At 34.6% G+C, this 12,971-nt stretch overlaps 1 protein-coding gene across 3 annotated transcripts in view; it reads right to left on the reverse strand.

Moving 5' to 3' along the window:
* NBEA (neurobeachin) overlaps positions 1–12,971 on the reverse strand; it is a 454,810-nt gene that overhangs the window by 318,153 nt on the left and 123,686 nt on the right. For all 3 annotated transcript variants that reach the window (XM_063305700.1, XM_063305699.1, XM_063305698.1), the window contains exons 25-27: positions 12,449–12,457; positions 9,759–9,939; positions 3,586–3,713 (exon numbers count right to left, since the gene is read on the reverse strand). In XM_063305700.1, the coding sequence (XP_063161770.1) occupies positions 3,586–3,713; positions 9,759–9,939; positions 12,449–12,457 (318 nt within the window). The remainder of the gene's footprint in view (positions 1–3,585; positions 3,714–9,758; positions 9,940–12,448; positions 12,458–12,971) is intronic.

Raw genomic sequence — 12,971 nt, forward strand, 5'->3', positions numbered from 1 at the left:
CATCAATTTAAATAAAATAAATTTACTGGAGGCTTCACCAATGTAAATACTGATTATGAGTAGCAGAGATAACTATTCCATTGGCTATGTTATTTTAAAAGAAATTTTCAGATTCAATCCTTTCATCTTCTCTGATATTCTGTTAAGAGAGAAAGTCTAAGAGAAAAATTGGGAAGTTCATATAACGCTGAATTTTAAGCTATCCATATTATAGAACTAAATGCAATGGGATGCCCTTGTCACGTATTGACTAGAGTACTGTAATTTGCTCTACATGAGACTGCCTTTGAAGACCACCTAGAAATTTCAGCTGGTACAAAATGCAGCTACCAATGTACTTATGAGAATGTCCTAATATCATCACTCAACAGCAAAACCATGGGAGGTATGTTGGTTGTCCATTTGTTTCTGGGTGCAATTTAGAGTGCCATTAATAACTTACAAAGTCTTACATGGCATGGGACCTGCAAATCTGGGAGACTGCCTGCCTGAGGCACACCTATAGGGGGTCACCATTCCCCAGGAACTACAGCAGGACAGACTCAGAAGCAAGCATTGTTTGCTGGATCTTCCCTTCTGTAGAAACAACTTCTCCAGAAAAAATATATATACTTACTAATAACATTCAAAAAGCTTGTGAAGACCTGAGGAATTGATGAAGTAGATATGTGGAATATATAAAACATCTAGGTATTAGGCCTTATGAGGAACCAATTGTCTCCAGTCATTTCTGCCCATCCAATACGTTCTGGCATAGGGGTTGCACTCCAGGTCCCCTCTATTAAATGTTGCCATCTTGCATGACCAAGGAAGCTGCTCCCACCTTCTGGAGCAGCATCCGCTTAAAATAAGGACACTGCCCTCTTTCCTAGGTTTCCAGAAACCTGGCTTTGGTCCCAGGCCTGGGGTTAATATATGATTGTATCTTGGAGGACTCTGTTTGGTTTGATTTGAGTCACTTTTAAGATAGTTTTAATCTGGACTGTCTGTGTGGCTTTATGTTTTGTTTTTATAGATGTTTTGGTTTTGTAAGCTGCTCAGAGTCCATTGGTGTTGGGCAGCTATAACAAATCTGAATACACAAATAAATAAATAAATAAATGTACTGCTATAAATGATGTTGAATTGTTTATGGTATATACATTTTTTTCTCTTTTGTTTTGACAATATTACTGTTGATAGCTTTTTAAGCCTCTTAGATTCACTTGTCTGAAGGGGTGAAGAGCCCTGGTAATAAATAAATGAAATGCAACCATTCCTAGTAAATCCAGAGCCTGTCTCAAGATTATGAAAGTTGTAAAGATGCCTTTCTGGAAGCAAAGAATAAAATAATTTTGGTATTACCAAACTGTGAAGTTATCCCGTCCATTTAATATACTGGATAAAAGTTTTTTTTTCTTTTTTTCCTATTCATTTTTTAAAGAATTTTATTGAGTTTCAAGACAAGGATAAAAGCTATGAAAAAACAAAAAAACTACAAAAAAAGAAGAAAGAACTAAAAAGGTGTAAAAACACAAGAGAATTATTTTTTTCAAAATTACAGAAAGATGTGACTTCCGACTTTTAATAGCAAGGATATACAAAAATTTCCATAATCAATCTCTATATTAGACCAAAACCACATTATTTTTATAAATTATTTCACTTTAGCACATTATAAAAATCACTAAGTATAGTTACTCCCCACATATTAAAATTAAAAAAAAACCATATAGAGTTCCTAAATAACTTTTCTCCCCAAAAGATAACACTTATTAAATTATTCCCTTCCTACTAGTTTTCTATACATTTCTGTCTACTATAATAAAAATCAAATTAAAAAGCACATAAATTCTCTGCCATTATACTTAATAGTACAATAGTTTTAATAATCTTAATCTTAATAAATCCAAAAAACAAAAACAATTCAACACAGTAGCCTTAAATTAAATCCTTAAAACCATCCAAATAAACACTTTTTATACAGTAATAATCTTAATCCAAATCCTTAAAAGCAATAACATCAGTCAAACTCTTAAAGCAATCCAGATAAACATTATTTAATCCTTATCCCACTTCAAAATAAACCAGAGCATTTACATATCCCCACAATGTGCACAGAGCTTTTCTCTTGAAAAAAATCAAACAGCCCAACTGCCCCCCTCAAAAATTCCAGCTTCTCTTCAAAAAACCTCTCATACATAACAACCTCTTGTTCTGCCAAGTGTCCAAGCAGTGATCAGATGCTCAGACAATTGGTTCTAGATCGAGAAACAATAAGCACACCAGTGGATAAAGAGATTTTAAGCTTTATTATAAACTTTATGGAAACAAATTTAAACAGAAACACAGTTTAGGAAGATTAAACAAAAGCATTAAAAGCATAACATAAAGAAAGGAAAATCATTACATACCAAGCAAGTTGAAACCCTATCTCCCTAAGCTGTCAGGACCCTCTTGATAAGGACAGCGGAGATACCCCAGGGCAACTCAATTTCCACAGCACCCAGAGCTCAGGTCTGTACGGCAGCTCCCAAACTCAAAAAGCAATCCTAAGGATTTTATCAAAGTCTGCCCCTAAAACCTTGTGACCCTGTTTTCATGGTACTGAGGCTGCAGGATCTGACCTTGACTGGATAGTTTCCAGGGTCTGGAGCACCTGTTTCCAAGAGCCTGGGACGCTATACAGATAAGCTAGTGCTTAACAAAAACAGTTTTGGGGTTTTCTCTTATTTCCCCCCCATTCCAAACAGAGATAAAAACAAGCCAGCTGAACATTATTATAACTCAGACTAATCTTTGTATGAAGGAAAAAATCAAAATATGTCACTTAAACTCCTCGAAATAACAATGGTCTTCTGGTACACCTTCTTTTTCATGGCATTCTACCAGAAAGTCAATTTCACTTATTGCTTGCAGATCTCTCTCTCCCTTAAATTTCTCCACTTTCCGATCTTCATCCAGCATCTCAACAGAAATCCCAATCTCACTCTTAGAAGAAACATTTCTATCACTGTTGAATTCCTCAATGTCATCCACCACATCCCCAACCTGTTGGCACATTTTAGACCACATATTTTCCACGATGTCCTGAATATCTTGCATAAAAGCTTGGTAGAAGTCAGAAGAAATCTGTTTAAAATCTTGGTGGAATTCAGAAAAAATCTGTTTAAAATCTTCCATGTCTCATGCAGTAGATTATAACGCCCCCTAGGAATCTATTTACACAAGCAAGAGTGAAATAGGCAGACACTTCTCATAGGAAAATAGAAACAGAAAGCTGAAGGTTCAAATCAGCCGATTCAATGTGTAGGAAAATGCTAATATCTTCAAATTTAATACAAAAATAATAACAGGAAGACAATTGTTTACTCTCAATCCTGCTTTATATTGGAAGGAAGGAAAACGAAGTCCAAAACTTAAAAAAGAATTTTTAAAAAAAGTAATTCCAAAAATAATGGTAAGCACCAAGTGAGGCAGCTTTTCCTTGCTGTAGAAAACCTCTTAGGTTACACATACTTAAAAACCCTCCATAAATTTATTGATTTAATTTTTTCCTATTCATTTTTAATGGACTCTTATATATTAAGAAAAAAAATACTTTACCTTGGTAGTAGTTGCACTTATGCCCTGAAGAGTCTCTTGTGTTTTACTGCAGATTAGTGAAGATTTATTTACTTTCTCTCTTTGCCTTTGTCGACATTCCAAACAGTTTCTCACAGCAACACAACAAACTAAATAATCGAAATATATATATATTAATTGCAACTACTATTCATTAATAAAGTTATTAAAATGGCAATGAAACAAATATATCAAAATGAATTATTATAATAAGTCTGAATTTTATTTTAGGATGCATTTATGAACAGATAAATTAAGGTTAGTATTACATGTGTCTCTTAATCTTATGTACTTATTCAAAAAGTTTGCTATTGCTGAACATTTATTTAGCAACAACAGGACGAATTGTGTAACTGACGACATTTAGGTATTTTTAATTTAAAATAGGAAGGAAGGGAGAAGAAATTTAGGACCAATATGCAATTATCTTGGTGAGGTCCAGGAATTTCATACAAAAGAGGAATAAGCAAGCAAGGTATAACTAAGGTGGTTCAAAAATAACAGAAGAAAAACAAAAAGAAAAAATGTCATTTGGCACATAATGCATGACACAAAGCATGTAAATGACAAATTAGTGACTACAGAGGGAATATAAAAGTGACAGAGCATATCCTTAACATACAAAAGGTGTAAGCCTTAATTTTTGGCAAATTAATAGAAACCATTGTAAAAATTACACTTCTGTTGAGATTTTGAGACTGAAGATCGAAGTATACAATGCTGAACTCAATACAATGCTTGTCCAGAGGTGGATAAGCTTTTTGCACATGGAAGCTAAATGTTTTATAATTATTTTGTCACCTGATAGCCAAAATGAATCATGCTATGATGGTATCTGAAAGGGGGATGGGATGGGCAGATAAGGTTTAAGGTCTTTTTTGTTTCGGAAGAGAGAAGATGTTTATGGATTAACCTTATACATATAAGATTTTTTTTTTAATCCGTTCAATCTTGGCAAGTTTCTTTGGAAGTGGTTTGCCATTGCCTTCTTCCTAGGGCTGAGAGGAAGTGGCTGGCATAAGGTCAACCAGCTGGCTTCGTGCCCGCGGTGGAACCAGAACTCACGGTCTCACGGTTTCTAGCCCAGAGCCTTAACCACTACACCAAGATATAATGCCTAATGCATCTATTTATTTTATTTATTTTATTTCTACTGAAAAATGGAAGAAAAAATTCCTGCTGTTATTTAGCATTTTGTTACCAAATTAGGTGGCACAATCTCCAAAGACTGCAAGAAGTACAAAGAGGAACTAGAGCTAGAACTATCTGTAGGGGTCAAAAAAGTCAAAGTGGGAGCCACACCCACTTGACTGAAGCCTCATGATACAGGAAAAAAAAATGGGGACGGCCCTGGCTACAGCACTGCCTATCTTTCATCTAACTATCAGGCAATCTCATATACATAAGGTAATGACTGAAATAAGAATTCTTAGGGAAAATAAATTCCAAAATTCTTAAAGACCATATGTTTATTAGGACACCAAATAAAGTTTCAAGCTTTTGAATTTTCAAAAACAAACTTGCTTTATTCTTATATCCATCAAATGTTGGCAGAGCTCCTAGTGCAAATTTACAACACTTTATAATTGCCAAGACAACTCATTCTGCATAACAAACACTCTCTTCCAACAACCTAAGAGATGGCTTTAGACGTGGACTTCACCAGATGGACACCGAAATCAGATTGACTACATCCTTTGCAGCCAAAAGCAGTGGACATCTATATAGTCAGAAAAAACAAGACCTGGAGCTGACTGTAGTTCAGATCACAAACTTAGGATCAGACTAAATAGATTAGGGAAGACCCACAGATCAGCTAGATATGAGCTCACTAATATTCCTAAGGAACATGCAGTGGAGGTGAAGAATAGATTTTAGGGACTGGATTTAGTAGACAGGGTCCCAGAAGAACTATGGACAGAAGTTCGCAGCATTGTTCAGGAGGCAGCAACAAAATACATCCAAAATAAAAAGAAAACCAAGAAGGCAAAATGGCTGTCTGCTGAGACACTAGAAGGAGCCCAAGAAAGAAGGAAAGCAAAAGGCAACAGTGATAGGGGGAGATATGCCCAATTAAATGCAAAATTCCAGAGGTTAGCCAGAAGAGATAAGGAATTATTTTTAAACAAGCAATGTGTGGAAGTGGAAGAAGACAATAGAATAGGAAGGACAAGAGACCTCTTCCAGAAAATTAGAAACATTGGAGGTAAATTCCAGGCAAAAATGGGTATGATCAAAAACAAAGATGGCAAGGACCTAACAGAAGAAGAAGAGATCAAAAAAAGGTGGCAAGAATATACGGAAGACCTGTATAGGAAGGATAACAATATCGGGGATAGCTTTGATGGTATGGTCAGTGAGCTAGAGCCAGACATTCTGAAGAGTGAGGTTGAATGGGCCTTAAGAAGCATTGCTAATAACAAGGCAGCAGAAGAGGATGGTATCCCAGCTGAACTGTTCAAAATCTTGTGAGATGATGTTGTCAAGGTAATGCATGCCATATGCCAGCAAATTTGGAAAACACAAGAACGGCCATCAGATTGGAAAAAATCAACTTATATCCCTATACCAGAAAAGGGAAACACTAAACCATGCTCAAACTATTGAACAGTGGGACTTATTTCACATGCCAGTAAGGTAATGCTCAAGATCCTGCAAGGTAGACTTCAGCAATTCATGGAGCGAGAATTGCCAGATGCACAAGCTGGGTTTAGAAAAGGCAGAGGAACTAGGGACCAAATGGCCAATATCCACTGGACAATGGAAAAAGTGAAGGAGTTTCAGAAAAACATCTATTTCTGTTTTATTGACTATTCTAAAGCCTTTGACTGTGTGGACCATAACAAATTGTGGCAAGTTCTTAGTGGTATGGGGATACCAACTCATCTTGTCTGCCTCCTGAGGAATCTGTATAACCACCAAGTAGCAACAGTAAGAACAGACCATAGAACAAAAGACTGGTTTAAAATTGGGAAAGGAGTACGGCAGGGCTGTATACTCTCACCCTACCTATTCAACTTGTACACAGAACACATCATGTGACGTGGTGGGCTTAAAGAATCCAAGGCTGGGGTTAAAATCACTGGAAGAAACATTAACAATCTCAGATATGCAGATGATACCACTTGGATGGCTGAAAGTGAAGAGGAACTGAGGAGCCTTATGATGAAGGTGAAAGAAGAAAGTCGAAAAGCTGGCTTGCAGTTAAAACTCAAAAAAAACCAAGAGCATGGCAACCAGTTTGATTGATAACTGGCAGATAGAGGGAGAAAACACAGTGACAGACTTAGTATTTCTAGGTGTGAAGATTACTGCAGGTGCTTACTGCAGCCAGGAAATCAGAAGACTTTTAATCCTTGGGAGAAGAGCAATGACAAATCTCGATAAAATAGTTAAGAGCAGAGACATCACGCTGACAACAAAGGTCCGCATAGTTAAAGCAATGGTGTTCCCCATAGTAACATATGGCTGCGAGAGCTGGACCATAAGGAAGGCTGAGAGAAGGAAGATAGATCCTTTTGAATGCTGGTGTTGGAGGAAAATTCTGAGAATGCCTTGGACTGCAAGAAGATCAAACCAGTCCATACTCCAGGAAATAAAGCCAGACTGTTCACTTGAGGGAATGATATTAAAGGCAAAACTGAAATACTTTGGCCACATAATGAGAAGACAGGACACCCTGGAGAAGATGCTGATGCTAGGGAAAGTGGAAGACAAAAGGAAGAGGGGCCGACCAAGGGCAAGATGGATGAATGATATTCTAGAGGTGATGGACTCGTGGGGAGCTGGGGGTGCCGATGACCAACAGGAAGCTCTGGCGTGGGCTGGTCCATGAAGTCACGAAGAGTTGGAAGCGACTGAACAAATAAACAACAAAACCTCGTATGATTCAATTTGCTTCTCTGAAGACTCTCCATCATTTAAGAATATAAACTAGTACGAATACAGGCTGAAGATCAGCCGTTTTTCTTTTCCTTTTTTTGTTAAGCACTTTTTAAAATGAGAATGAAAGAAAAGGAAAACAGGAGGCCTAAACCAAAAGATAAAGCACAAAGCCGATAAACCGTCACCGAATTAATTTTTTCAGTATTTCATTTATAAGTTTTAAGTAACTGAATACACTATATTGTTTTAAAAACTACAAATTACTGTTAAAATCCAAGTAATATAAAAACAGCACTAGCAATCATCAGCACAATATAAATCATAAAATTAATTTAAGAATTACAATAATTTTATATCTGAAAAATTGAAGACTTTATGTTAAAAGAAACTCAAATTTCAGAAGTGGTACAAGCTTAAAGAATTATTTATCCAAAAGTGGTTTCCATGTAGAAATAAATTGTGTCAGATTTTGAAATAAGAAGTTATTTTGAACATTGATGCATACTCCCAGAATTTAATTAGCAATTCTTCCCAGAAGGAATTGTGCTTTGTTTAGTCTTCACATTATTTAGTGCTTTCATGCTTTCTTCTTTTTATAAACTTCATGATATATATAGAACCACAAGAGGGAGCTCTGATATAAGGAATGTCTACTTGAGGTTTTAATGTTGAAGCAAAACTTAAAACTAAGACATTTGGGCTGGGGAAATGCTTGGACTTTTAGCATAAAGAATGGCCGTACCGAAAATTTATTTTAATATGTATAAATAGGGTATAGACTTAAGATCTGTATTTCTTTATGCTTTTTTGTCTCATATTGGATTATCTCGTCATTTATATATTACGATACCTACGTACCATTGGATTTTTTCATATCTAGTATCTTAATTTAACTATGAAGTTTGTTAAGTGTTGTTTAATGAAAAGAAATTTTGTAAAAGAAATTTTAATCTATCAAACATGTGAAGATGACACAGTGAAGAGAAAATGACAAAAATGGAAAAGAGCCTACATTTCTCATAGTCAATGGATTCATCAGTTATTTTATCACAAAGTAAAGACCTTCTTACAGGTGAATTACATATATTTGAAGATAATGATTATGATTATGCACCATCAAATTGGTATCAATTCTTAGCAACCACATAATTTTTTTCCAAGTTGATCTGTCCCCAACCTGGTCCTTCAGGTCTTCCAACGGTGCAGCCATCACCACTGTAATCGAGTCCATCTACTTTGCTGCTGATCACCTTCTTTTTCTCTTTCCTTCCACCTTTCCAGAATTAGAGCCTTTTTCAGAGGGGTGGGTCCTCATATAATGTGTCCAAAGCAGGATAACTTGAACCTAGACATCTGTGGCTCTATTAAGAACTCTGGGTTGATTTGTTCAATGATCTGTTTGTTTTCTTGGCTGTCCACGATATTCTTAGGAGTCTTCTCCAACACCAAAGTTCAAAAGCATCAATACTCTTTCTATCCTGCTTCTTCAAAGTCTAACTTTCACTTCCATACTACCACCAAATTAATTTAGAGCAATCAACAGAAGTTGGAAGATCAGCCATTTTTCCTATCTTTTTCCTCTGATTTTGAACCAGCTTGCCTGATGATGAATTCTTAGAAACCTGACAGTTTGTAACTATTTGTAGAACTTCCGCTAATAAAGATATTGCCTCTCCAGATTTATATATTTATTTTATGGCCAACACAACTACAATAACTTATATACTCCAATGCTAAGAAAAATGGTAATGTAGTTATAATACAATAGAGCAGCACAACATGTTGTCAGTTGCTTGCTTAAAAATATATTTAAAATGTGTTTCTCTTACAGCTGTGTTATAATTATCAGAAGAAAAATAAATTCTGGTATAAAACAGGATGCACAGGTACTGAGAACTGTTAGTGATTTCCAGATTTGGGGGATCCCTAAATGGTAGAAAAAAATATCTCCCCTAAAGGTGAGGAAAGACAGAAATATCCTCAAAAGAAGCAAAACCATTAACACGCATACATGATTGAACGATAAATTTTATGTTTATTTAGAAATTTATCTCTGTTAGAATTCTAATATTAAATGAAAAGTCTGTCTATTTCCAAAGGTAAAAAAGGGCAATCTTAATGTCCTATTAATGTTCCATAAAATATTCCTTCTGAGTCAAAATCAGGTGAGCTTTCACATATAGGTTTTTTTTTCCTTTCACCACACTAAAGCCTAATTTAATTGGTCTACATAATTACTTAATGCACTGAACTCTTCTGTGGAAACTTACCAAGCCTTAGGCACTGCCGCATTAAGCCTCCAGAAGACATGTTTTTTTCAGCTTCAATTTCACTAAAATTTAGTGAACTGGCAAATACTAGGACATCAACCATAGCCATCAGCCGGCTGAGGAAAGTGACTGCTGTCTCTGCTGACATACCCTGAGTTACTTCTATGTTCTCCAATTCCGTCTTAAAAAGAAAGTCATAACATTAGACTTCTAATGCAGCACACATGTGAAAGCATTAAATGTACAACCATTTCTTTCATTTCTTCTTTGCATGTTGACTATGGTGAAATGGAGAATAAAAAGGATAGCAACGAATATGAAAATTTTACCTTTGCATGCATATTATATAATATGAAACCCCTAAGCAAAAATGATTTATATGAACTGACTTCAATAAAGTGGGCATCTAGGTTAAGGCAGAATGGATTCTCATTTTCTCTGTTAAAGGAATACAAGAGAATAAGAAATTGCATAAATCGGCTATGCCTTTCTCCTCACTGGGAAATTAAGAGTAAAATACCATGAACATGACATGATCTTTTGACCAGAATGTAAAAGGCATTCTTGGCAATATATAGATAAAAAGTACGATTTATTTTTTACCTAGAATATCAGGAAAAACAATAAATAGCTATTTCTTTCATGACAGTGTTCCTAGTAAGCCACAATTACATAATCTACAATTTCAACTGAGATAATTATTTACTTACTTAACTAACTGCATGAAATCTATGCCTATATATATACATACATGCACTTCATGCAATTGTTTTTAAAGGTAATTTTATGGAAGGTAGTTAGAAGTTAAAGTTTCAATGGAATTATTTAGCATTAATTATAAATAATTTTCCAAAAACAGTTCTGTGAATATTATTCACATAACTATTACTTGAAAATTTATTTTTTTAAGGTCTAAGTTATTTAAACATTAGAGTGCTAATAATTTCATCAATACTGTATAAATACCATTGTACTGAAATAATATAATGTATGACTTATGTCTTCTAACAATAAAACATTTTTTTTAAAAAGACAATCCATTCTTTTCCATGTTTCAGAAACTGCAGTATCACTTTTAAAAGTGTTATGTTGTGAAAAACGATGTTGCAATCACTCCTGAAAAAAAAATTCTATTATTAATTTTGGTATAAAACCACTATATACAAGCATACTATGCATTGTACATGTTTGTATGTGTATGACTGGTGCATATTATGTATAAGAAATCTCAGAATCACACCTTTCTTCTAATTTATTCAAATCCACTAGGTTTTATATTTATATTTTAGTCTTCACTAATTAAAACCAAAATAGAAATCTATTTTCATAGGGAAACCCTGTGCAAACACTGAAATAGGACTCTATTCTCATTAAAATATAGTAAAACATGGTGAATGGTTCTGCAGAAAGCTCTCATTACTCTCCAGTTAAACAATTCATTCACCAATCAGACAGGTTTTGTATGTTAACTAAGCAACTGCGCTATATTAGCAACAAGGCCGTAGAACATCTTGTTGTAATGTCCAGCATAAAAATACAATTTTACACAGAGCATCTTCAATGCACTCCAGATAATAGAAGAATCAACAAAACGCCTTAGTTGTAACTTAGGAACTTATTAAAGACTAAGAGATTTATTATGTTAAAAGCTTTTGTTGGCTATATAAACTTCATTAAGCGAAATACATGAAAGCTAATGCCATAATAAACCTTTGTTTTAAAGTATCATAAGATTACTTGCTCTTTTGCTGCTAGCGTTCTGAAGTTAAAGATGCAGATATTGTTTATTCATATTAGGAAATGTTATTCAGGATGCATATTTGAATGTGCCAACTGTGATCTACAACAGCGTTGCAAATCCATTTCCTATTAACAGCTATTCCATTCATTCTCCCCTTTCCCATCTACCTCCAGTAATTAGTCAGTATCAGTGTTCCTTTATGCTCAGTGTCCATAGGCCAGTTATTTTATTTTGGCGGGGGGAGAATGTGCTTCTACAAGCTTTTGGAGTTCTCCAATTTTGGTTTCATAAAAATGAGTATTTTATAAAGTATAACAGCAATTGTTCTTCTACAGTAGGAGTTACAGCAATGGAAACATGTTATTTCCATTCAAGATATATTCTGGGGCCCCAAATGATGTGGGCGTTTGAGAGAAAAATAACATTTAGCCTTTTCTAATGTTAGTATTGAACATACAATATTTATAAACACTAGAAAGACTAAGAAACAAAATCAGTGTTTTCTTCAGTTCTCTTCTTAATACTGCCCCAATTAAATTACTCCTTTAAAATGACATGTTAGGTGTCTGAACTAGGTGTCTCAATAGAGCCGAGACACCTAGTTCAGAAATTGCTGTCCATGAGGTCCAGCAGAGAGAACAGTTATATGATAGTGTTCAAACGTCCTATGGGACCCCACAGGACCCAAAGAAGATGCAAGAAGCAGCAAAAAGGAAATGCAAAATCAAAGTCTGCTCTCTCATGTCATGGAGTACTTAAATAAAAATAGTGGAGTGATGCCCTTTGAATGAGGCTTTTACTCTCATATAGTTAGATTATACAGTCAAAACCAGTTCATAATGTATTTACTTTTTTATGGAAAGAGGCTGAATAATTTAAAAATGCACACAGAAAAAAATAAATCTAATTCTAAAAGCTAAAAACTGAAACTTGTAACAGTAATACTAACCTTAGAACCCTGGACATGCAATAGACAAAGCAGACAACAGATCACAACAAAAAGAAAAAGAAATGTTACAGTCAAATGAAAATACAATGCAAAACAGAAAGTAATATTTTAAAATCATGTGTTAATCCACAATCTGAATAATTTCTTTTAAAAAGTGAACTTTTGAAAATTTGTTTTCTACATTTTAACTTCAATTGTATGGCATCGCTGTAATTCGTACAATTAATCCAAATTGATAAGGAATTAGTATAGCATTAATTAATAAATTATTCATTAGATATATAAAAGATTATACAGCTATTAATGACAAAACCAGTTTATTTCTTAATATCTGACAAAACATATGTATAAATTATTTAAATGCAATGATCACTTCTAACTTATACATTGTACACTACAGCCAAATATTATGTAATCCAGAAATTTGCCAGTTCACAATGTGGTCTGCTAATGGTTTTTTTAGCTTTTATACATACAATTAACCACCCAGAGATGCAAAACAGTTCTGACTAGCAGCTGATCT

This window comes from Candoia aspera, chromosome 5 (genome assembly GCF_035149785.1).
Source record: "Candoia aspera isolate rCanAsp1 chromosome 5, rCanAsp1.hap2, whole genome shotgun sequence".
NCBI classification, from domain to species: domain Eukaryota; kingdom Metazoa; phylum Chordata; class Lepidosauria; order Squamata; family Boidae; genus Candoia; species Candoia aspera.